Raw genomic sequence first — 24,522 nt, 5'->3', positions numbered from 1 at the left:
TTAGTTCTAAGGATTTTTTATTTTGAAGGCATAAACATTTTAATATCGCTTAAAATTTTATAAAAAGCCAATAAATAAAGACAATACATTTATAAAAAGACACTAATTTAAGAATTTACTATGCTTTCATGGTTCAACATCCTGATTCGCCGGTTCATATCACGTGACCCCAAGCGATCTCATCTCACACAAACTATTCTACAAAAATCTAATGCTCTCAGTAATTATCTACATTAATTTCAAGTTAAATCTTAATTTGAAACACAAGTTTAAATGCAAGAAATATTTTAATTCGTACGAATAGCTTACTCAGAAATTTTGTAAAACTGCAGTGCTTTACTTCGCTAATGCATTCTCATTAGAATTGATGAATTTAACCCTTGACTTTACCTTTTCTATATTTTCGGCTTCGGGTAAGCGCTGTGATTGCATCCTAATTGACTTAATTACCGAAAATGGCCTTAGACATAAAACTGAACTATCTGATAAAAATTCTATGTAATTATATGCCAGTATTGAAAGAAACAATCAATCTGATAAGAAAAAGCTGCGACTTGTTTTGAAAATGAAGCGTAAAAGGTTACCAGCGAGAATATTCCGTTTGGCATCAGTTGTACCATTATTGGCGACTTTATCGCTTGCGCCGTCAAAACGGAAGAGTACCTTTTTTTGTCTTCTACTTTATTTTTTTTTAACTGCTTTAGTGAGATAGATTTTAAAAAGGTTTAGAGGTACAAGTTTTGGTTGATAAGAAAATTCTGTATTTTTTATATATTTTATGTGATTAATGATAATTAGGGATATGTAATGTTCATATTTTGTAAAGTAGGTGCAAATAGATGCAAAGCATTGCTTATGAACATTTTGAATGAAAACTGGTAAAGTCACTGAACATTTGCATCTTGTTTATAATCTCACTCTTCCTCTTACTTGTACTTACTTGCTTCATGCCAGTTATCTTACTCAACCAGTTCAGTCGCATCACAAATTGGGGAATAAGTACTCATTTCTTTCATTTTCTCTGCGTAGTTTAACTTTTTGTGATTGTAAATTTTTATGTCACCATAAGAAGGAAATAATTGGCATAATAAAGGATTTTGAACAAGAGGGTTTGTACTAAGTGGCACAGGTATCACTATGTATAAAAACTATAATGTTCATTAGAAGGGCAGAAAAGGGATACCCTTATGAAACACATGACTAGTCATTTAGAAAAGAAAAATGTGCCCACCTAGACGGTCATGGAATAAAGTGGCAGACTAATGTCGATAGTTTTCTACTGCAAAAATGTACCAGAATTGGGAGGGGGGAAGAATTTATTTAGGATACAAAATAAATTTGTTTAAAACCTATTTTTCTGTGCACAAATTATATCATCCAGCTATGCATGATTATTTAGTAAAATACTTTCCTGATTTGAATAAACGTTTATCTAGAGATATTTTGAAATGTAAATGTACACCACATCACAGATATTTTCAGAAAGGAGCTATAAAAGCATAACTAAATTAGTAGTTGTAATGGTTGATGCAATTTGTAACTGATGTTTTTTTCATATTATTACGATAGTTTCTTTGATTACGGAAACAGTGATTTGTAGTTATTTTTTGTTGATTTGTTTAGCGAATAAATGTGAAATATGTGATGTTCATGTCTGATTTTCAGTTTTTGCAAAATTTCCATTTTTTTAATATCAGATTTTGACATTCCTAATAATAATATTAATTAAGATCATTTTTCAAAGGTTTTTATACATGAAATTCATTCAGTGAAGTATTTTTTATAAATTACTAGCATTTCTTCATTTTCTTTTGTATATTACAATAAAAACCATTGAGTTGTTTATATTAATATAGTATCCTTTACAAATGATATTATGTAATCTGTAAGTCAAATCCAGTTTTTATGTTCAGCTTTCAGTTCAGTTTATTTTAAGGTGGTGTGAAGCATTATTCATTACCCTCAGTGGCGGATCGGCCAAAGAAATCGACTCTGAGAGCGAAAAATATGCTGGCCTTAAGGCCTCATATGAAATGTCATAAATCATAAAAATAATTTTATAATATAAACGTATACCTTCGTAAAAAAATAACACTTTATTCATATATATGTAAAATATAAAATCTAGCTCTCGAGTAATAAATTAATAGCCCTTTAACTTCCGTTTCATTCTAAAAACAACAGCAATAAATTCTTCTCCCTGAAGTTCTGATGCGCATTTACCGATGAAATCTGAACCCAAAATTCTGTCGACTAAAAAAAAAAAAAAAAAAAAAAAAAAATTGTAAAAATAGAAAGGAAAAGATGGAGCAGTGTTGATGCATAATACCGAGATAAGACAGATCGTCGATCCATGTTGAAGAGGAAGAAATGTGAATTGTGTAGCATGATAATGTATTGAGTTCGTAATATCTAAGAAATTTGGCATTCAAGGCAGTTTTAATTCCATTTTTATTTCCGTTGACATATGTGGCCACTATCACTTGGTACTCTAGTCGTGCCTATTTGCAGAACATTTACATTTTTGATACTTTTGTGATAAGAAGAAAGCACAGAGAAACTATGTTCTAGCAGCATAGAGAAAAAAAGCTGAAGTACGTAGTTATGCAAAATGGAAGCACATGAAGAGAAAGGTTTTGGTTTGAGTTAAAAGTTTCAGTTCCCAATTATTACGTCATCAGCTCTGCGAAGGCCATGCAAATTGGAATGATCTAGAAATGACGCAATCCAGAGAAGTTATTTTGATTTTTAGAACAGAGGGGAGAATTGAAATTTTACTGTAAGTTTAAATTATGATTTTGATTCACATATTTTTTATGTTTTATATTTTATCTTGCATATATACATATATATATGCAAATAAACTACAAACAATAAATAACAGTGACTAAATAATTATATAAGCAAAGCAGCGGTTGATTCATTATTAGCCACATAAATATTTTTTAATTCCAGGCACCTGGGCAAATATATCCTCTATTACATTTTCAATTTTTGCCTCAGCCAAAATATCCTTCTCTATGTTCATCATAAGAATGCTATATTATCATACGTCATCAAATATGATAGGGAAGATTAATTTACAAATGGAGTAAATTGTGTTTTTGAATGACTTTGCATTATAAGTAATTTTGCATTTCAAGTAACTGCCTAGGCACCCTGGGCCACCAGTGCATAGAACACACTGGTTAGCTCAAGAGGACAGACCTATGGATGGATATGGTTTGTTTAGAAGCATTGCGAGGCCTTCCAGTTGGTATAATACAGGAATTGTAAATGAAAGATAATAACGGTGAAACCATATTTTCTGAAGCTTACTCCTATTATTATATGGTATTAAAATATAAATTATCAATATGAAAATTAATAGCATAAATATTTATGTGCATTTAATTATAAGTAATGATTATGTAAAAGTTTATTTTGTGATATTCTGTAATAACAAGAACCTTCTCTGAAGAATTATGATTATGTGAACTCTCAAACAAAAAGACTTTTGGACTGAAATGCTGAAAAATTCAATAGGACTCTAAAAATTAAAAATTTATTTTTTAAAAAAAATCTATTTTTATAAATTATACTTTACAGGACAAAAATTTTATGATTTATTTATTTATTTATTTTTTTACATTTGCTAGTGCTTTAACTCTTTCTCTTTAAAAAGGCTTCTCTGTCGCTACGCCTTTTTCTTTTTGAAGGGGGAATATGTAAGATAAAATTATATGAATCAGAATTATAATTATAAACATTAATTCTTCCTCTCTATTCTAAAATCGTAATAACTTCTCTGCATTGCGTCATTTTCTAGATCACTCTATGGCCCGCGCAGCTCTGATGACGTAATAACTGGGAACTGAAATTGCCTTTGTAAACCAAAACTTTTTTCTTCGTCGTGCTTCCATCCTTCATAACTTCGCACTTCAGCTTTTGCTCTCTACTGTGCTAAGATGTAATTTCGCTGGCTTGCTTTCTATCTCAACAATATCAAAAATGTAAATCTTCTGTGGAAAGGCATGACTAGAGTGCCAAGTGATTGTGGCCACAAATATCAGTTGCAAATAAAAATGGAATTAAAACTGCCTCGACTGCCAAGTTCTTTAGATATTACCAAGTTAGCATTACTAACATATTACGCAATCAAAATCTTCTTCAATATGGGTCTAATCACGCATCTACAGTGTTCCGTCTTTTCCTTGGTGTTTATTATGACATATATATATGCAAATAAACTACAAACAATAAATAACAGTGACTAAATAATTATATAAACAAAGCAGGGGTTGATTCATTATTAGCCACATAAATATTTTTTAATTCCAGGAACCTGGGCAAATATATTCTCCATTACAGTTTCAATTTTTGCTTCAGCCAAAATATCCTTCTCTATGTTCATCAATAGCAATTACTTTAAATTAGCTTGCTTCATAGTACTCCTTAATCTACTTTTTACAATTTTTAATTTTTAAAAAGCTTTTTTGCATTCAATTTACATTATAGATAGGGTGAGTATAAACTCATAAGCAAAAAAGACATTGGCGTACGTTTTACTATAACACACAAGATGCAGTTTTAACAAAAGTTGCACTTAGCTTTGGATGAATACTCATCAATAGATATAGCACTCTGTCCTTCTGACTTGGTATCAGATTCAAAGTAATGATTTTCAATTGCATTTTTTAGTATTTTCCATTTACTTACTAGGTCCTGATATTCTTTCTAAAGATGATCAATTGTTACACCTGTATAATGGCCTAATTATGTAGATAAATAATCGAAAGAATTCGACGACAATGGCTTTCAAAAGTTTTTGGGATTGAGAAAAGATATATCAATCTCTTCTCAATCCCAAAATCTTCATACAACTTCCTGTGCCCTTTATATAAACTTAAAGACAGTAACTTCGAATTGTTTGATAGAGCAATTGAAATTATAGTCGGATTATTCTTTGTCGTTCATTTGCATCACTTTTCAGCATCTTCTAGCATGTAGTTCTTCTTCTATAATTATATCATAACCCAGCCTTTCTAATTTTTATTGCAATCTGTTGCAAATGATTTTGATGCATTAAATATTAAATCAAAGTTTCTAGAAATGGCTTTTAAAGATCTTGTAGCCTCCTTAATCATATTATATGCTGGGGTGCAATCTAATCCTTTATTCTTCAAATACTGGTTCGTGAAATTAGAGCATGACTGTAGGGTATTTTCTTAAATCTACTTTACGACTGTTGATTATAGTCCCTACCCTACATCCTACAGCTACTGTATCTCATGTGAGTTTGAGTGCGATATGTGGTCTCAGCATCCATGTCTGCCTCACGCGTAGGGCTGTCTCGCCAAGTCATCTGTGTCGATTTGATCATTCTAGTTTCTTGATTGGCCTGAAATCGCATCAGCCCACCGGGCATCTGCCACTGATTACACTGTATTATTCACATGAATTTATATTTTAGAGATTTTTAGATATATCACATTACTATTGTGCAAGTAAATTAACAGACATTATACAGATTTGAGTGCAACAAAAGTATTCACAAAAAAAAAAAAAAAAAAAAAACTTCAGAAATAATTCATATTTTGAGAGCAAAATTATTCATAAAAAAGGAGATTTATTATTCATTTATTTTCTTAGTGCATGCTCTTAACCATTTACTGGCTTTTAAAATCTGGGCAAAAATAAGGCATTTATAAAGGACATGGGTAGTAATTTATATGAGAACTTAGATGTATGTTTTTATTGTGGTAACATTTTGAGATAAGCTTGCCCTAATGATTTTTTTTATGTAAGAATTTATGTTGAAAGCTTTGAGAAACATCTGAATGAGAAAAGAAAGATGAAGATATTCTATTAATAATACTACAGTACAAAGTTCGTAATCCGGACATCCATTATCTAGAATGATCTATAATCTGGACCTCAAAGCGACAAACTTACACATGTGCGTAAAGCCAGTAAAGCGTTTAGCCATGTGTGTTTCTGATAGTGAAGAAAATAACAGAGAACGTCATTGAAAATGAAAAAATTTTGATTGACAAGTTAGTCGGTATTCTCGACACAGCAATTACAGGACTTGAACAGTGGAACTTTGTAACTGAACAAGAAATTATGTCTGTTTCTAGAATTAAAGAGAAAGTATTAGCACAAAAAACGAAGCAACTTAAACAACTTACATTGATAGAAATGTTTATGTAATGAAATGTAAACAAATAAATATTAAGTTCTTTTCTTTTCTTTTTTTTTTTTTTTTTTTGTAAATTTTGATACCCTTTAAATCATAATTGCTCTTTATTTCATAAATAACAGTTTCATATTTTTAATTGTATAATTTCTGCATGCCATCTTACCGGATTTAAATTGATGATGTATAATCTGGAAAAACCCCTAATCTGGAATCCCAACGAGTCTGCATTACGGACTTTGTACTGTATATTCTAGTAGAAATAACCAAAAGAATTTGGTAGTTTGAAAGATTTCCCTCACAAAGGTTAATTTATGATATCACTCTTGTTATAGTGCTGTTATTAATAATGCTTAATATGCAGAATTTCACGAGAGCTAAGTTGCAAGATATTATACAAAATGGTTGTAAAACATACCCTTTAAAGTGGATTAAAATTTTATGCTTGCTGAATTCGATCTCTATTCCAGCTTTTAATCAAGATTTGTTGATTTATAGAAGTTTCCAAAACCGACTTTATCAAAAAGGATTAGTTTGCAGTGGCTGTTAAATATTTTTCAGCCAACACACTTTCCTCTGTATTGGGTAATCTTTTAAGTTGTACTGTGTCAGCTAAGTTTTGGTTAAGTTTCACTGTGTCATATTTAATCTCGAGATTTAACTTGATAATTTTTTAATGAAAGAGCACCATCTCTTCTTAAATCTTAATAAAGCAGTAGAACTTTTAATGAAGGCAGAAATAATTCAGAATTAATGAGTTCTTAGTGCCTTAATGTCTGTCACTCTCAAGATTTGATACTAATAAATTTCTTTGGTTGTATGATTCTATTTGTAGTGCTCTATTTTTACTATCTACTTTTTTTAACCCATCATCTATAATGCATATAAAAAGAAACCATTGGCAAATAATTTCTTACACCAATCGAGATATTATTCCATAGTATCTCTAGACTCGTAATTTCTTATGATAAATGAATGTGTTATAATATTGAATAAACTTTTGTATAAAGTGTTTTCCTCTGTTATGAATATTGTACTGTTTTACCTTCTATATAAGATATGTCCCCCCCTCAACCAAACATACTCCCTATTGAAATCATTTCATGAAAACTGTACTCATATTTCTAAGTTTATTTTCAAATTATAATAACCTTCTTAGTGAGTTATGTGGAGGATAGTACATGAATAAATAATATATTGTGCAATTAAACTATTTATTAAGATCAGTAACATATCTAATAAAATTCTGCATAGAAAACTTAAGTTGGATGCAGCTTCCAATATAAGTTCCTTTTATCATATATTTCTTTCATTGATTTTTCAGTTATACCATAATTTAGATGTATTGGAAGATTTGAGAAAACTTCCTCTTCAATATGCAGCTGCTTTGGAAAACTCAGCTGGATTTTCATGTGTAAATGAGAATGGAAGAAAAGCATTTCGGTACTTCCAGGCTGCTGCACGTCTTGGATCGAGCCAAGGATTTTATAACTTGGGACTTTGCTATGAATTAGGAAAAGGAACAAGAGTTAATTTAAATCGGGTATAGTTTTCTATTCTCCTCTCTCCCATCTTCCAAATCCCACTATTTAACTATCTAATATGATATTCTTTTGTTTCTTTGTACTTATTTCAAGTAATTTGCTTTTCTATTTTTTGGTATGTAAATGAGTGGTATGAAATGTAGAATATTTCAAATTTTGCAGAAAGTGTATTTCCTGCCTTGCCCACTTTTTATTTATTTTTTGACACCAGCAACGTTTTTAGCATAATCTCTCAAAAAAAATGTTTTAACTGTTATTTTATGTTATCTTGCATTTTTTATCCATACCGTTTGGTACGTGTTGCTATTGTAAAAAACTTATGTTATTTTTCTCATAAGAGATTTTGATTCATTTCCCCCTTTTTTCTGATGAGGGAATTGATGGAAATTTTGAAATTGGACAGTTGCAAATGGTGAAAAGTTTTATATTAAATTCTTTCAGAAGAATAATGGAATTATTCATAATGAAAGACTTGCTAATAACCACAAGATAAAATTATATGTGACCATTGACTGCAGGACTGAAATGGTATTAACATTCAAGTCTCATGACAAAAGAAGGGACTGAAGTGACTGCTGACAGAAAATTTCAGTTATTGTTTATGCATCGCAAATGTGGTTTTTAATTCTGTTAATGGAGAAACAATTATTTAGTCTGTTTGAAGCATGTATTTTGTTTTATGTAACTAGAAGGTGGCAGATATAAGGCTTTTCCATTTTCATAGATTTTTGTTATTTGGTAGCAGTGTATAGGCATCTTACTTCCAAAATTCTTTTTTTTCTTTCTCCTTTTTACATCCTTGTGTGAAATAAAGGAAGTATTGTAATCATGAAAAATTCCAGGTTTCATATTTCAATGAAAATATCCATTTTGACCACTATCAAATGCAATTTAACAATATTTTTGCATGACATCTATATGTAAAGACACAATAAAGACTCTTTTTCCCCAAACAAATTATAAAACTGATTTAAAATGGATTTAGAAGATATTTTTTCATGGCGTATGTACGTATGTATGTATCTTGCATTACTCAAAAATGGGTAGCCTCAGAACTTTGAACTTCTGTATACAGAATTGCTATTTAAAATGGATTTAGAAGATATTTTTTCATGGCGTATGTACTTATGTATGTATCTTGCATTACTCAAAAATGGGTAGTCTCAGAACTTTGAACTTCTGTATACAGAATTGCTATTACATGTAATTGTGCATCTCCCTTTTTGTTGCAGTCAGTCGCGCCAAACATATATAAATATATTTATATGTATACACTGAAGAGCCATGACCACCCTTTATCTATAACAATGGGTTCACACAGGAGCAAAACCACTGTGCGTGCACAGTTGATGTTGGAGTACATAAAGTGGCTATGCATCGTCTTTCCAAACATAGCGTGATTAGTGACATTATGGGAAAAGCGTCTGATTTATCAGACATCAATAAAGGTCAAATCATTATGGCTTGGCGACAGGGGGACATCAATATCAGAAACGACATGTTTAGTGGGCTGTTCACACGTAGTTGTTGTGAGCACATATTGAAAGCGGTGTTGGGATGGTGAAAGGAAAAGTTGCTGGCCAGCAGTGTTTCATTGACGGCGCATTGATTCCAGAGGAGAGTGGGGATTGATATGCATTGTGCACCATGATCGAAGAGCTGCAACAGCCGAAATCACCACCAGCTAGAACATGGACAGTGTTTCTCAACACACTATGCAGTGTACATTGCTGCATATGGACTTTAGCAGCTGGAGGCCGAAGCATGTCCCTGCACTGACAGCACATCATTGCCAGCTGCATTTGCAATGGGCCAAGAAACATCAGAATTGGACATTAGAAGAATGGAAGAAAGTTGCATGGTTCGATGAATCATGTTTTCTGGTCCATCACATCGACGGGCATGTTCTAATACGTCGATTTCCGAATGAAACCCTAGCTCCCTGATGTACAGTTGGATGGAGACAAGCCGGTGGTTGGTCTGTTATGGTGTGGTCAATATTTTCATAGCGAACATTAGGACCCACAATCCCTAATGTCTGTGCGCTACATGAATATCGTAGTAAACCAGGTTCACTCACTCATGACAACAGTATTTCCAGTGGAGGATGGTGCTTACCAACAGGATATTGCACCATGTCATGAGGGTCAATCGTCTGGGAATGATTCGAAGAACATTCTAGTTACTTTCAAGTTATGTCTTGGCTTCCAAGTTCCCCTGACATTTAATCCAATAGAGCATTTGTGCTAACACTTGCAAATCCAAATTCATGCTGCTGCACTACCCCCTCGCAATGTACGAGAATTGCAAGACTTGTTGGTGCACGCTTGGCACCAGATACCTCAGACTACCTATCAGCACCTTATGTCACATCAATGCCACACTGGGTGCTGGCAGTTTTGAGGTCTGAAGGTGGCCCTACATGTTATTAACAGGGTGGTCATAATGCAATGGCCCTTTGATGTATAATATACCCACTCTGTTACTTGGCTCAGGAAGCTCAGTTTGTTTCTTCTTGTACGAGGTTGGTAAAATGTGCATTTTTTTGCTAATTATGTTGTTCTTATCATCTGGTTACGGTTTTTATGCCTTTGGTTAATTTGCATGCAATAGTTGTAGAATTATCAGCAATTTAAAAGTTGTTTAAGTGTGTCTAAGCCTAATTTTTTTTAACCATAGCAGCCATATTTGTTTACATTTGAAACTTAGCAGATTAGTTAATTAAGTCTTTCTGCTTCTTCATTGTCTTTTTGTCAAGTTAGATCAAAATGAAACTTTTAGTTTTGTTCACTGAAAAATCTGCCTTCTTGCCTGCTGACCGAATTGCTTGTTTTTGCATAGAAACTGTAATTTTAATTGTAAAGAAAAGTTTTAACTGTATATTGTTTTTTATGTTTTTCTATATCTTTCAATTTTTAATGAAGATATTTTGAATTTTTATGTATTTTTGCCTTGCTGCAAAGTGAGAACTGAATTAATTGAACAAAAAATATATCTCTAATGACATAAGTTTAAATGAAATGCAGGAAAAATGCGTATAATTTAATATTGTGTACAAGGAAGTTCTGGTGTACAAATCGGATTTTTTTTCTTGTAAACCTATATGTAAGCATGAATTTATTGAAAACACTTCATATTAACATTTGAAGAAACATTTTAAAACCATATGACACAGTGAATGGAGTCTGTTTACACATTCTGTGGAGGATAATATCTTCACTCTGTCTCTTGATCATTAGATTTGGGTTCTGTTTTTTAATTATCAACATAAGAAAAAGTGTTGTACAGTTGTCAGTTTTAATATTCCTTACACAAAGCAACTTTAAATTTGTAATTGCAAGTAGAAATAACTATTTAATCTTCCATTTAGGCTGTAATTGGGGCAGCTGTTTTTATTGCATTTGACTTCATGTTTTCTGCTTTCTAAGTATAAATGTATATTTTCAGATTTTTAAATTCTTTAATATTTGAGGAAAATTTTAGATTAAGCACAATTTACATTTACTCTGTCCAAGAAACTTGCAACCTCTTAACCTAGTAAAGTAGTAATAGGATTACATTTTTGGACACATTTCTTGGTTAAATATAGGTGGGTCTTGATTAGTACTAAGCATACTATTTAATCCATTAATTAAGTCATATAATGCCTTTTTTAATGCAGTGTTATTTTTAATATATCAGCTTACACTGAAAAATGGGATTGAATTGATATCTTCGCAAAGTAAAATGTACAAGTAGCTAAAAAAATCTGAAGAATGCTTATATATATATATATATATAAAGTGAAAATAATAATCTGATTAATGTTTATTTTTTTTATACATGTAACATGTAAACAGTACTTTTAAGAACATAAGATAACTGGATCATCAGATGGATCCCAGATTTGTGAGAGAGTTTGTAATAAAAGATGTATACAAACTTTTAATTATTATTGCAATAGCTTATATTAGTGGCATTTAATTCATTTTTGCTCATTTCAGCAATGTAGCTCATTGGATTATTGTGTATATATATTTTCTTTCAAAAAATTCTTGCACTGATTTCATGTACCAGTAGCATTCATATGCTGCCATCATTTGCCAAAGTCATCTTTATTGCCATCTAGCATGCTGCTTATGTCGCATTTCTGAAAACTTTGTGTAATTTTCTTCTCTGATGGCTTCTTAGAAAAATTGTTCTCACAACTTTTCCATATTTCAAAGAAATCACTGATTTGCTACCTTCAGGCCCTTGTGAGGCATCTCAATTTAAATCTGTTTTTCTAAGATTAATGTATTTTACAGATCCAGATAATGTGATAAATAGGAAAGTGAAAATTCACACAAAATAGCAAGTTATGCAATTGATGTTACTAGTTTTTATTATTATAAAGTTTATTAGATTATTATTAGTTTTATTATATAGACTACTATCAGATTTATTATATAGACTATTATTAGTTTTATTATTTTAATTATTATTAGCTTTTATTGTTAAAAAAAAAACAAGTTTTATCCTCTTTTCGAGCTAAGAATATCTGATTCTTCAACAGAGAAGATATGTAAGAAATAAAATATTGTGTAACTTTACATTATCAAATTAATGCTAAAAATATATTGTGTTTTTCCTAGAATATGGCTGCCAAGACAGGAAAATTGCCAACTTGTGTATTTCAGAGCATAATATGAAACATAAATTTAAATAAAATTAAAAATAATGAAAGAAAAAAATTTAGATAAATGCAGTCTATTTTTATAGAATTTTATTATTATCATCATTAGATTTAAATTTTTATGCAGAAAGAAAAGATACCAGAGATACAGGTGTTTACTTATAAAAATTGATTATAATACTTTGATCTGACCATTCTGATGTTCTAAATTATTTTTTGTTTGCTTATTTGATTTTTAGGCTGCATTTTGTTATAAGAAAGCTGCAATGAAAGGACATGGCTTAGCAGCCTTTAATCTTGCTGTATATTTTCTAAAGGGAATAGGTGGTTTGCCCATTGACATTGAAGCTGCTAAACTTTTACTAACTGCAGCTGCTGAAAAAGGTGTTCCAGAGGTAAATTTCACATATATAGCAAATGCATGAATTAAAAAAAAAATGTAAATACTTTTAACCCTTTGCGATCAGATTAAATTTGGAGATGGGTATCGTACTGGTCGGAATTAATTTCCGTCGATAGAGCAAGGATACATAACATGCAAGTTTACGATGGATAAACAAGATTTAGTATTTCTTTTGTAAACTTTAGATATATTTTTAGTCAGTACACTCATCTAGTGATATGTTTTTGTATAAAAATTATGTTTTATAATTCACCTTCATGTGATATTTTTCTTCGATCCCGTCAAAAAATTAGTTTTTGATTCTGGCTGATCTGTGTACGTAATGTCTCTCCAAGTAGTAAATTTGTTTATATTACTGCAGTCAAAAGTCTTTAATCTGGACTCGTCAGGACTTCGGCGATTACGGATTATCGATTTTTCCGGATTATAAATCATCAGTTTAAATCTGGTAAGATGGCATGCAGAAATTACAAAAATTAAAAATATGAAACCATAATTTATGTAATAAAGAGCAATTATGATCTAAAGGGTATCAAAATTTACAAAAAAAAGCTTAATATTTATTTGTTTATTTTATTAAATATTTCTTTCAACACGCGCGTGTGTAAAGCATACATTACGCATAGTCCAAATTAGAAAATTGCAACCAGAAAACTATTTGATGTGTATTCGTGATATTTATAATGATGAGGAATTTGATTTAAATCATATCAAAGACGGAGTACATCAAGATGAAATTCTACATTTAGTAAGGAATAATAAGCCGAATAAAATAGAAACATCTTCCCTGAAGATAATATATATCAACTTCCAGTTCAAAAACTGACAGATCAACTTCCAGTTCATTGCGGGCCCCCCCCCCAGAGCAGCATGAAATTGATAAACAGATTTCGGAATGGTTAGAGAAACAAAGGATATGCCTTTATCCATTTTTTGCAGCAATTCCACTTTTTGTTTGATGGGCATGGAAACATGCTTTCGCTTTGTAGATCCTTTGGCATCTCCAGAATCGGAAATTCTTTTTGACATAATCAAAAGTTCAAGCTTACTTTTATAAAATTGCTCTAACAGTCTGCAAAAAATAATAATCCTACCCAATTAGAAGATTAAGAAACAATGCAATCTGCAACATTAACTGAAATAGATAATTAGATAATTTTAGCTTAGCTTATACCATCCATTATACATTAAACGGCCTGCATAAACGTATTATGCGCATGTGTAAAGGTATTACGCGCATGTGTGAATGCATTATGTGTTGACGCATGCGCAGAAAGTTTGTAGCTTTGAAGTCCGGATTATGGGCATCCGGATTAAAGACTTTTGACTGTATTCTCATTTTCATCATTTTCTTCTGTTTCACTGTCGCTGGATATTGTTAACTGCCTTATGCGTCGCTTCACGGGAACTATGTCACTATCAGAGTCACTACAATCGTTATCACTTTCTCTATCAGAGTCATTATTCAAGAGGCCAAAATAAAACTCTTTATCGCTATTGTCAGTTTCACCGAACACTTCTTGCGGTAACTTTCTTTTTGCCATTTTAGGGAATTATTTTGGAATATTTTAAGAAAAGAGAATGTCTAATTACTGTTAAATACAATTTATAAAATATTCTTTGGAATTCTACAAGGTATCGTCGAGCATTGTCGATTTCATTACGTTCAGAAGACGACTGACTTGCCACTGCATCTTGCATGGCGAGCGCTGGGTCACAACTTTTGTTTAGATTAGATTACGATATCTCCAATCGATGGAGCACCATATTGGTTCGTTAATAGGTTCTTTAGTCTTTAGTAGGTTCGTATAGGAAAAGGGTAAACTGATACATGAATGCATACAGTATACAATTCGTATAGTTCCTTGCTGTGATGGCTGAGAGCAGACATACGACCGGAATGGTAAAAAGGCTTTGGTGGCTGAGAGTGAACATACGACCGCAAAGGGTTAATATAACAGTTAAATTTGAAATTAGATTTTTACATATTCTTATCTCGTGCTCTGTGTTATGCGTATCATGATTTAAATTTTATGTTTTTATATAACATGAAACCCATTCACTTTAATTTTGATTTCTTCAGAATTATTCTTCCAGAATCTCTTGCAAAAACTTTGTGATTTCATTTTGTATGCTGTATGTAAATCTTGAAATTTTGGCATATTTTACTTAGTAATCTAACCCTCCCCCCCCAAAAAAAGTGTATAGTATAAATTCAGTACTAGGAACTTGTGCCCATTTATGTAAGAATTCATATTTGAAAATGCGATTGGCAACTGCTAGGGGGAGGTGTTCATAGGTATTGAAGGGGAATAAAAAAGACTATTGAAAGAGGTGTTAATATGACTTTTATTAAAGAACATGGTTAAATCACAGAAGGCGTTCAAAATTCCTTTCATTTACCACTGTGCATGCTTCACAATGTTTATGCATGGATTTCAAGTATTTCAAAGAAATTACTGGTTTGCTATCACCTATTTTCAGGCACTGGAAGACATCTCAGTGGTATTCAAAATAGGCAGGTGTGTCCCAGACGTGTGCTGCCACTGCCATGATCTTGGCAACGAGATCCACGTCAAATATTACAATTGTCTTGTATACCGTGGACTTCATGTATCCTCTCTGATAGAAATCCAGGAGAGTCAGGTTGCATTTTGTTATAAGAAAGCTGCAATGATTGTGGTGATTATGCAACCAGTCTGCCTCTGCCAATCCAGCAATCAGGATATGCTCTGTCGAGGTATTTCCACACAGTGCTGCTAAAATATGCAGGCACTTCGTCATGCTGAAACCAGATGTTTTGGCTTGTAGCTGCTGGAACATCAACCATCAGATCTAGCAACACTCTTTCTAAAAAAAGTGTGATATATTTTTCTCGTTGAGGTAGTAGGTAAGGGCCAGTTAACATGTCATTGATAATACCAGCCCAAATTTTTATGGTTCAATGATGTTGACTTCCTTGGGCACGTGTACACCTTGGGTTTTCGTGTTCCCACCCATGCATGTTGTGCAGGCTCGGGACACCGTCCTATGTAAAAGAGGCTTCATCAGAAAATAAAATCCAAGATGGAAAATCTGGCTATGCAACCCATTTGTGCAAGTACTAGCATGTGAAGTGCTGGGGATGATCATCATTGTAAAATGCCTGTATTGTTTGAACGTGGTAAGGATGCTACTGGTTCATTCCTGTAGAACAGCTTCTTGTATGACAAGATGCTGTGCTGCAGGTTCTATGACAAGGTGCTGTGCAACTAAGCTGTACTGTAGCACAAGCTTCCTCTATGACAAATGTGCATGTAGTGCATTCTCAATTGATGTGGCTACTTAATTGGAAAGCTCTTGCTTCATGCAATCTGCAATGCAGTTGTCCAAACAAAGCTCATCTTGGTTGTTTGGCAAGCATTCAAGGTGCATCTGTATGGTGGGTCTTCCATTCCATCAGCGACACCGTACACAGAATGCATATCGACTAATTTTGAGTTAGTAAACCTATTCATCCTTTTCCTACAGTGTCCTTGTCTGAAATGATAACACTTCCCTCTCTCCCATATGTCTCGAGCATTACCCTCTAGCAGTCGCTGTTTCTCATTTTTGGACACAAGTTCCTACATAAATCTTGTTTGTCATAGTATGACAGACCAGCATGTTATGTTTGGCAAACAGTATTATTTCAAGGAAATGCAGAAAGAAAAAGGGAGTAAATTAAGATTTTTTGTCTTAGAATTACAGCCAGACAAAATAAATATACATCTATATTTTTATTTCTTAAAATTTATTCTAAAATATTAGAAAGGTTTTATTTTTGAATAAATGAAATATGCAAGTTTTCAGATTATGAATTTGAAAAAAAAAAAAAAAAAAAGTGTGAGAATAAAAATAGCAGTTTATTTTCTATTTTGAAAACTTTGCAAGTTTATTAAATTTCTAATAGTTTTATTTGTGAACTCAAATTTTGATGCTAATAACTTATGTATCATTAACTATATGTACATATGGGTCATTCAAAACGTTCTGTGATTTTTAAGATCATAGTGCATTTTCTGCTAATTATTTTATTACTGCTGACAAGGAGTGACGTTGATTGAAGGAGTTGTTTATACAGTCTTTTCTGCTCACGTTGAATAATTCTAACATGTGTTGCGACGTAATTTTTTTTTTCCGGTGTTCTAAGAATGGCAAACTCAATAGTTCATTTTCATCATATTATACTTTTATTTTAAAAGAAAAAGAAAAATGCTAATCAAATTTCTGCTATATATAGATGACATGTTGCTTCTGATGATGCAGTTCGTGAAGTTTAAGCTTTAAAATTTCCTCAAAGATGATGTCTACTCTGGATGACCATCCCCTGTGAACAAGGATCTATTAAAAGTAGCTCTCACTGAAAATTAATGTTATATAGCTCGTGAACTATCACACAGATCAAATATTCCTGAAGCTGCAAAGAAATAAACAAACTCTGTTTTTGAAATTGCTGATTACTGGAGATGAGAAGTGGATACTATAACATTACAAGAAAAAGATCTTATTGAGTAAGCCAAAAGAACGTTCTTTAATAATACCGAGAGGGGGCTCCATTCCAAAAAGCAATATTTTGTGTATGCTTTAATTGTTGCCTTCAAATCAGACAGGAAATTTGGAAATGTTCTGTTTCCAAATGCCAACTTTAAAAGCAGAATTTGAAACAAAGTGCCCAGAATTGAACAATCATCAAGGTGTTATCTTCCTTCATGAGAGTGCTCAACTCCACATTTTGATGAATGTCAGACAAAGACTTCTGCTGTTTGGGAAAGGTAGGAGAAAAGAATAGAAGTCTGAAGGAGCGATGTCAGGGCTGTAAGGTGCATGTGGCAAAAGATCCCATTCCAGTCCATACACAGCCCAGCCAGTGAATGCAGACACATGTGGTTTTGCATTATCTTGATGGAACATTACCTTTTTGCACTGGAACTCAGTTCAACATTTTTTCCTTGAAGATTGATAGCATGTTTCATGTTACTCCTCATATTCACCAGAGCTTCGTCCTTGGATTTTCGCCTCTTGAGGTTACTTCAAAATATACTTTCACTTCTTTGGAGACTCTGAAACCGCACCTTGATAATTTTTGTGCAAATAAACCTAATGAATATTTTTAGAAAGGGATTTTCCAGCTGCCAAAGAGATCACAAAAAGGTCTAAAGCAAAATGGTGCTTATGTGATTCGATGAAATGTTTTCATCTTTTTTTCTGCTTCATTTGTATTTATATAAAAAAAAAAAAAAAAAAACACTTGGAGAACTTTTCAGATGTACAAATATAGGTATGTATATATACATAAATGCACATAACATTGTTTCCTAAAGCGTTTAAAAATCTGTAAATCAATGATAAGAATGACGACAATGGAACTTGTAAGCAAAAATAAACACTGATGCACCCATCCTTCCAAAAAATATAGATATAATATTATAATATAAAATGTAACCAAAAAAAAAAAAAAAAAAAAAAAGAGAGAAAACCAAATGGATTGTAAAGTGATGGCTAAATGTTCAGCCTAATTTAAAATAGGCTTGCAGATTCAATATAAAGTAAAATTCTGATGATCCATATATTATGGGACGAAGAATTATATGGATTTTTGACACGAATTATAAATCATCTTCCTAGTTCTGTTTGCAATTTCTTTTTAAATTATAACATTAAAATTTTGATATGTAAAAATAACCCAGTTCTTACTTGTTGAATTATTTAAGTAGAATTTATTGAATACAAATTTGTCACTTTTTTTAAATACATTTATACACTAAGAAAATAACAGTGCAATGGGAAAACATAGTGGGAAGAAAAAAGATAAGCAATATTGAACTTTGCGAGAAAATAGAGAACTTCTCTAAATGCATACTTTATATAAAAAAGCATGACCTTATACTACCATGACATTTTGCACATGTGCAGTTGGATAAACAGCTTTACAAAAAGATTAGATTTGAAATTTTAGACTTATTAAAGGTACACTTCTTATTTCTATCCCTTTATTACTATGCTTTAAATATTTATTGCTGGAAAAATTTGTACAGAGTCAATTATCTCTATTTTCTGGTAGGAGAATACGGAAGCTTTCAACCCTATTTTGGGCTGATATAAATAATCATGCTTGTTGTATAGAATATAAACAAAACACCTAGGATATACATTTAATTTCGTATTTAGCATCTGAATATGGGTAATAAATAGATTATTTACATATTTTGGCATACTGTCAAAATTATTTCTAAAAGACGGTGATATCATATCTTCAAAAGTGATGATTTTTCCAGCATGAAAAAAATTGTAAATTCATGATCTGATTTGTTAACCAATGCTGACTTGTTTACAGACAATGCTAAATAGATTCCAGTTACTAAATTAAAAATTTTCCCCACATATATATACAAAAAGAAACATAAGAAGCAAAAATGAAATTCAAATTTTTATACCCGTTCTGCACTATAGCTGCAGGATTGAAGTAAAATAGATTTAATGATTCTAAAGTTAAAAGTAAATTAGAGTCAAAGCAAGGTTATTCCTCAACAATATTAATATTAGCAATCGTGTATAAGAGGTTTAACACAAAATCCAATATGTATTATAATCATTTTGTCTTTTTTTAAATTTAATGTTATTTCAGTTTTTTTTTTTTTTTTTTGAAAAAAAAAATTGAATATTTTTTTCCATAATGACAGTATTATTAATAAATAAATGATTCTGCAGTTTGGTAACTAATTTTTTATATGTCCATAATTCATGATCCATAACTTCATTTCCTACCTTCTTCATAATATATTTTCGTGAAAGCTTCTAATTAAAATTTTTTAATAAAATTTCAAGAGATTTTTGGCCTTCTCATTTCTTTTACCAATATTCAGCTTATTAAATATTTTATTCACATTTTCTCCATGATGAATATGATCTAAATTTTAATTTTTATAACTAAAACTTACGATTCATCCATGTATCTGAGCACATAATTTCAAATTTTTGTAAATTAACAATAAGTACTAATTGTAAAAATAAAAGTATGTTATTAAGTGTTTATGATCCAAAAGGCACAGATATAATCAAACACTAATTTAAAAGTAATCTAAAAAGTTTTCTAACCTATGATTAGCAGTGATGTCATTTAACTTTGCTGTATTTTCTGGAAAAACTGGTACTTTGTATCGATATAGTGCATACTGAACTTTTTCCTAGACAGTGAAAATTTGATTCTCAAGAAAAAAATCTTCTAGTGAAAACCTGACTGGTTGGATTGGATTAAACAAGATTGGATCTGCATATTTTAAATACATTCATGATTATCATTAGAAGTAAAATATATTTCATAGTTTCAATTAAAGAGATATTGTTGCAAATAAAGAGGTGCTTGCTTATTGTTTCAGTTTAAATCAAAGAATAATTTAAAATGTTTTTATCCCAATAGGCTCAACTGTATTTAGGTTTGGAATGCTTGGAAGATGAAAATTTTTCTGATGCTTACCAAATATTTCAGAATATGGCTAACAATAATGTAAGTAGTGAAATTATTTTCCCTCCATTTTTACAGTGTATTGTTATTCTAAAAAGCAACTGCAGATTTTGAAAACATATTTATATTCACATGTCGATGTTTTCGTCTCTTGTAGCTTATCTTTTTCTGTCCCTTTTTTAAATTCTGAGTATTATGTAATTTATTTATTAATTTAATTTTATCTATATTTTAATAAAACAAATTGAAAACAGTATGATTTTTCCATAAAAATATTTTATTTATTCTTTATTTTATGACTTAAAGTAAAAAAGATTTTGAATTTTAGATTCTTGATGGGAAATACTACCTTGGACTGTGTTATGAAAATGGTTGGGGTGTACAAAGAAATGAAAAAGTAGCAGCAGAAATATTTTCACAGTGTGCAATTTTAGGACATTCTAAAGCCATTCTTAGGCTTGGGAACTATTTTGAAAAAGGGCAAGAAGGTAATAATTTATTGATTATATACTTATATGTGTAAACAGTTACCTTTATGATATATAAAACAAAAATTGTAATATGTTCAAATGAATCATCTGTAGGTGTTTTTAGAATTCATTCTAAATTATTTTATTTCTTAATTTCATATTTAAAGTATAAAAAATGGTCTTTTTGTATTTTTGTTTTTACTTGAAATTAGAAATCTTAATTGTCCTTTTACAATGCTTAATTATTTACTTTCTGAATAACTTATATGATTCTATGAGAAATATTAAGATAGCCCTTTATGTTTTTGTTTGTCTTTTTTGTGCATCTGCAAGTCATGCTTTTTTATAATTCGCTTTTATTCTTTAAAATTTCAAAAGATCCAATGAGTATTTATTGCTTCATATTTTGGATCAGATATATGCTGTGTTAAATAACATTTAAGTTATTAATGGCATTATCAAATGTTTGAGTGTGCATTATATCTGGTTGTAGCAAAAGTTTTCTGCCAAAAAACGTTTTTAATAAAGCTATGGAAAAAAAAAGCATGAAAGCAGTAAATTTATTGTGGGTCGTAATCATTATCCAAACCGACGATTTTTTGCCGTTTTGTTAGTTTTTCAAAGCCTTTGTCACAGAAACTTTTTTTTTTTTTTTTTGTTTGTTTGTCACTGTTTGGGAGTGACTTCCAGGTTACCCAGTGTTAAGTGATGCAGGTAGCATATCTGACTCCTTGTAATGATTGGGTAAGTTTGTGAAGTTGCGTACTCTTACTCCATTCTAAACTCAAACATATTTATTATTACTAGAACTCTTTACACACACATATATATAATTCATAGATAGCATAGATAGGTATTAAAAATGAATTATAGTCCTCGTAGTATGAGGAGTCTCTTAACAAAGTTCTCTCTAGTCAAGACCTGAGAGCATGGTAGGTCTTTCTAGTCGAGAGTTCAGGAGCTTTCTCTTGGTCTCTGATGGCGAAAATTTTCAGTCTGAATTAGCCACGCCTCCCTAGTTTTACAGTAATATTTTACGATATCAGAGAAAAAATGAGATCATTGGTTTGACACCCCTCCTGAAATCGAGAGGCTTTGACGACAGACACATTGGGGAACGTTAAAATCTCCTGACACTAGTCATGTAGTTATGTCTCAGTGATGTCAAAAACATGTTGTGTGATACCTCGTAAAGGCGGGGAACAGTGAATTGCAAGAACTTCACACATGATTTATTTATTTCTGTGTGCTCAGCTGCATATCCCCCTCCAGTATCCTTGTGATGATACGTAAAAATCAGGGAAATGCACGTCTGCCCGAACGAGTTTGACGAATATTTGATTTGGCATGTTGGGCATATTTGGGTTTCAAAGTATCAGGAGAGCGAGTATCCATGTCGGTATTCAACAGAAAAACTCTTTTCACCTGGTCAATTGTAATCGAAATAATTTTTTCATGAACGGATAATTTGAACACTTTTTCACCATGTTTGAGAACTTTAAAAGGGCCGTCATACGGTGGTTGAAGTGGCTGTCATACTGTATCATGTCGACAAACACATGTGAACACATTTTTAAGTATTTGTGAATCTTCTTTGTGCTTTTGCTGTATGTGATCCAGTTGGTTTTGGTTTAAGTTGCTGCATGCAACTTCAAAGTTCTTTGACGTATTCAAGAGGATCAGTTGCAGTATTCGATGTGTCGAAAAATTCGCCCGGGAGTTTAATGGTAGTTCCGTATGCAAGTTTAGTGGGTATGCAACTGATGGTTTCTGTTCTGTTAGAATTAAAGCTGAACCACCGCTTGCAGAAATTTAGATGTGGCATTTAGATACGTCATTAGATTCATAGTTAGATGCATAGGCAGTGACATTCGTGATTCGAATAGTGTACATTAGTGCGTACAAAAACAGTTTTGGTGCATCGGCCGGGAAGTCAGCTAATATTCGAAAATATGGATTGGTAAGTATGGATTAGCACGGTGTGAAGTGTGCGAAGCCTGCAAAAAACAGGTAGGATAAGTTTTCTATTTTTAAGTGTAATTATGGAAGATCCTGTCGCTAAGCTTAAGTCGAAATGCAAAGTATTAAGGACCATAGTGTCCAAGGTACTAAAGAAAATTGAGACAGAATTAAGCAAAGATGACGTTAGTATAAATGTAATAAAAGAAACTTTAGACATATTAAACGAAAAGGCAAAAACTCTGATTGATTTAAGCACTCAAATAGAACAGGATTTGAAGGTCCCAGAGGATGAATTTGAACTTGAAGTTTCATTCGCTCTAGAATATGAAGAAAAAATCCAACTGTGGCAATTTAGAGCGAGGAAAAAATTGAGGGAATTACACAAACTCGAAAATTCGGATCCTAATGAAACCGCTATAGATTCCAAACTTGAAAATAATAAAATTATTCGCCTTCCAAAATTAACTATCGCTAAATTTTTTGGTGATTCTAGCAATTGGCAGGAATTTTGGAGTCAATTCGAGGCAGCTATCCATAACAATGACTCATTATCGAAAGTAAATAAGTTCAGTTACTTAAAGTCATTACTAGGTGGGGTAGCTTATAATGCCGTTTCCGGACTCTCGCTTACAAATGAGAACTACGATTCATCTATAGAATTGTTAACTAACAGGTTTGGGAGAAAAGATTTGGTAATAAATGCTCACATGAATAAACTGTTAAATCTTTTCCCTGTTTGAAATGTAAGGGATATAGAAAATCTTAGGAATTTATATGATCAGTGTGAAACTCAAATTAGATGCTTAAAGTCAATGAACGTGGTATCAGAAACTTACGGTAGTTTACTTTGCCCAATATTGCTAAAATTAATTCCATCAGAGATAACATTAGAATATAGTCGCAGTAGAAACAGTGACCAAACATGGAACGTTAACAAATTAATGGAATTTATTCGCAAAGAAATAGAAAGCCGCGAAAGAGCTATGCAGTTAAATGAAAGAAGAGAAACAAAAACAAAACACCGAGCGGAAATGATTCATAACTGGAGGCATAAATCAAACGATCCTCTCCACTCCGCTCACGATAATGTAAACAAGAAGCGCAGTAAACAGTTTGAAAGAAGTTCACCTAAAACGTATGAATATGTTGCTCCAGTCGCTAGCAGTAAATGCATATATTGTGACGAACTACACGATTCGGAGCGCTGCGAAATTAAAACCGTGGAGGAGAAAAGAAATATTTTAAAATCTCAAGCCCGATGTTTTTTGTGTCTTAAATCTCAGCATAAAATTAAGCAGTGTAAGGAAAGAAAAATGTGCGAAATATGTAATAAAAAACACAATAGGTCTATTTGTTTCCAACTCGAAACCAAATCGGAGAAAAACAAGGTCGTGTCGACAATTCCATCCAGTAAAGAAGATGTTCAGATTAGTCAATTAAAAACCGAAACTTTCCGCAGTGCATTGCTACAAACATGTACTGTGATGATACGTCCATTTTCTGAGAAGGATAATTTAGAACCAGTTCATATTCTATTAGACAATGGATCGATGGGAAGTTTTATAATTCGGGACATTTCAGAGAAGTGTAACTTACCTGTTATTCGAAAGGAAACTTTGTCCGTATTTGCCTTTGGGGTTAAACAGGCAACAGAACAAACTTACAATGTTGTTAAAGTCAAACTAGAAAACAGAAGTAAACCATCCATAAATATAGAAATTGAAGCTTTAGAAACTAACCAAATATGTGCAACTAATTGGCCTTTCCCTGATATCCCAGTTTCCAAAATTAACAGAGTTAATAGGATTACAATTAGCTGATTCTTGTC

At 31.8% G+C, this 24,522-nt stretch overlaps 1 protein-coding gene across 1 annotated transcript in view; it reads left to right on the top strand.

Annotated features, from left to right (window-relative positions):
- LOC118183341 (uncharacterized) overlaps positions 1-24,522 on the top strand; it is a 62,965-nt gene that overhangs the window by 25,801 nt on the left and 12,642 nt on the right. Inside the window, exons 5-8 of the mRNA XM_035352847.2 lie at positions 7,503-7,721; positions 12,616-12,771; positions 20,218-20,304; positions 20,591-20,750. Of these exons, the coding sequence (XP_035208738.1) occupies positions 7,503-7,721; positions 12,616-12,771; positions 20,218-20,304; positions 20,591-20,750 (622 nt within the window). The remainder of the gene's footprint in view (positions 1-7,502; positions 7,722-12,615; positions 12,772-20,217; positions 20,305-20,590; positions 20,751-24,522) is intronic.

Source organism: Stegodyphus dumicola, chromosome 7, assembly GCF_044657685.1.
Source record: "Stegodyphus dumicola isolate Sdum_Otavi_A_Nest chromosome 7, ASM4465768v1".
NCBI lineage: Eukaryota > Metazoa > Arthropoda > Arachnida > Araneae > Eresidae > Stegodyphus > Stegodyphus dumicola.
This window is presented reverse-complemented; position numbering and strand designations above follow the sequence as displayed.